Raw genomic sequence first — 1,767 nt, forward strand, 5'->3', positions numbered from 1 at the left:
GGAGCTTTTCATTCTTAAAGGCCCAATGCAGCCGTTTTAATCTCAATATCAAATCAAATTCTGTGTAGCAATTAGGACCTTACTGTAATAGATTTCTGTTAAAACTGAAGAAAAAAAATGGATTGTTAGCAAAAAAAATATTTCTCAAGAAAGAATTTTACTAGGACAGTCTGGGAGTGGTCTGAGAAGGGAGTGGTCTGAGAAGGGAGTGGAAAACTGGAAACCAGCTGTTATTGGCAAAGAGGTTTGGAATTATTTACAGTTGAATAGCTGCTGATCAAGTTCACAAAACCGAAAACGATGCCAAACAACATTTCTGAAGAAACAGAAGAGAAAACAGTTAGTCACTGCATTGAAGCATTCCTCTGTGTATAGTCCACACCCACACACAAACACACACACACCCACACCCCCCCCCCACACACACACACACACACACACACACACACACACACACACACACACACACACACACACACACACCCACACACCCATTTCACCTATTAGGCAGAAAAACGGTCACCAGAAGTTCATCCTGTTTCCAAGAAACTCATGTTTTATTACAGAGAATTTACATAATTGTGACACTGAAGTGATGAATGCATACTTAATTAAGTCAATGCATATAACCTTGAGATGGAAGAAGTTTCCCTTTGTACTTGCCTTTGCATTTTGATGTGACTGCTTGCACCCCAGAGCACTCTGCATAAAGCTGTTACCTCGACCACAACCACAGACTCAACTCTTCTCCTTTACAGAGTCAACTTGTTCCTGAAGATCTCTATCTAAACAGTCATGGAAGCCATCCTGACAGCCAGTGAGTGCCAGGTAGGGGAACAGAATGACCTACTGCTTTCACTGAGAGCCACAGTGGAGAAACAGAGTTCTGCACTCCAAGAGCTGAGAGCCACCGTGGAGGAATTGAAGAGAGAGAACAGGGAGAGACCGAAGGTAGCCTTCTCAGCTTCACTGTCTGAAACCAAAGGACCATTCAATACTGACATCACCCTGGTCTACAAGCATGTCTTCACCAACATTGGCAATGCTTACAGTCCGGTGACTGGCATCTTTAAGGCGCCGGTGAGTGGAATCTACTACTTCAGGTTCACTGCCTTTGGATTCACCTCCAAACATAGAAGAGTGTCCCTGTACAAAGGAGGACAACTTATGGTGACTGTGACTGACCATAGCACACCACATGATGGAGAAGACAGTGGATCCAATGGTGTCACCCTGCAGCTGGTAGAAGGTGAAGAGGTGTACACACGTCTTAAAGCAGAACATCAAGTCTATGATGACGCGGCTCACCACTCTACCTTCACTGGATTCCTGATCTGCTCGTAGGAAGCAGAGTAACAGTTGTTAGCAAAAACTAGCATTGGGTTAAATTTCAGCTTTTTTATTCAGTAAAATTGTTAATGAATAGATGTAAACAGTTCCAGTGATTTTACATTCTCTAAACTAAAATGGAAAAACATTGAAACTAGGTTTAGACAATGTGAAAATAATTGACAAGGTTACAAGTTTAATTGACAAGTTTTTGATTTGCTACTGAAATACATTGACTGTGGTGTTTTATGCGATGCTCAAGACATTGAGTTGTGTGTTTGATTTAAAATAAAATAAGATACACATTGAAGTGTCTAAGTTTGTAAAAAAATATTGAGAGATGTACAGTATGCATGAATATTCTCCAACCGCCCCCTCCTTCCAAAAATGTAAGACATGTTTTTAAATGTAAATTCGATCCGTTTCTGTGTTCATTTT

At 41.0% G+C, this 1,767-nt stretch overlaps 1 protein-coding gene across 1 annotated transcript; it reads left to right on the forward strand.

Annotated features, from left to right (window-relative positions):
• Positions 1-658: 658 nt before the first annotated feature.
• LOC110512965 (complement C1q tumor necrosis factor-related protein 3) lies at positions 659-1,457 on the forward strand. The gene has a single exon (XM_021593058.3). The coding sequence runs from the start codon at positions 796-798 to the stop codon at positions 1,342-1,344; it is 549 nt and encodes a 182-aa protein (XP_021448733.3). The 5' UTR covers positions 659-795; the 3' UTR covers positions 1,345-1,457.
• Positions 1,458-1,767: the final 310 nt, after the last annotated feature.

The sequence above is a fragment of the Oncorhynchus mykiss genome, chromosome 15 (genome assembly GCF_057628025.1).
Source record: "Oncorhynchus mykiss isolate SJ-2025 chromosome 15, ASM5762802v1, whole genome shotgun sequence".
In the NCBI taxonomy this organism is placed as follows: domain Eukaryota; kingdom Metazoa; phylum Chordata; class Actinopteri; order Salmoniformes; family Salmonidae; genus Oncorhynchus; species Oncorhynchus mykiss.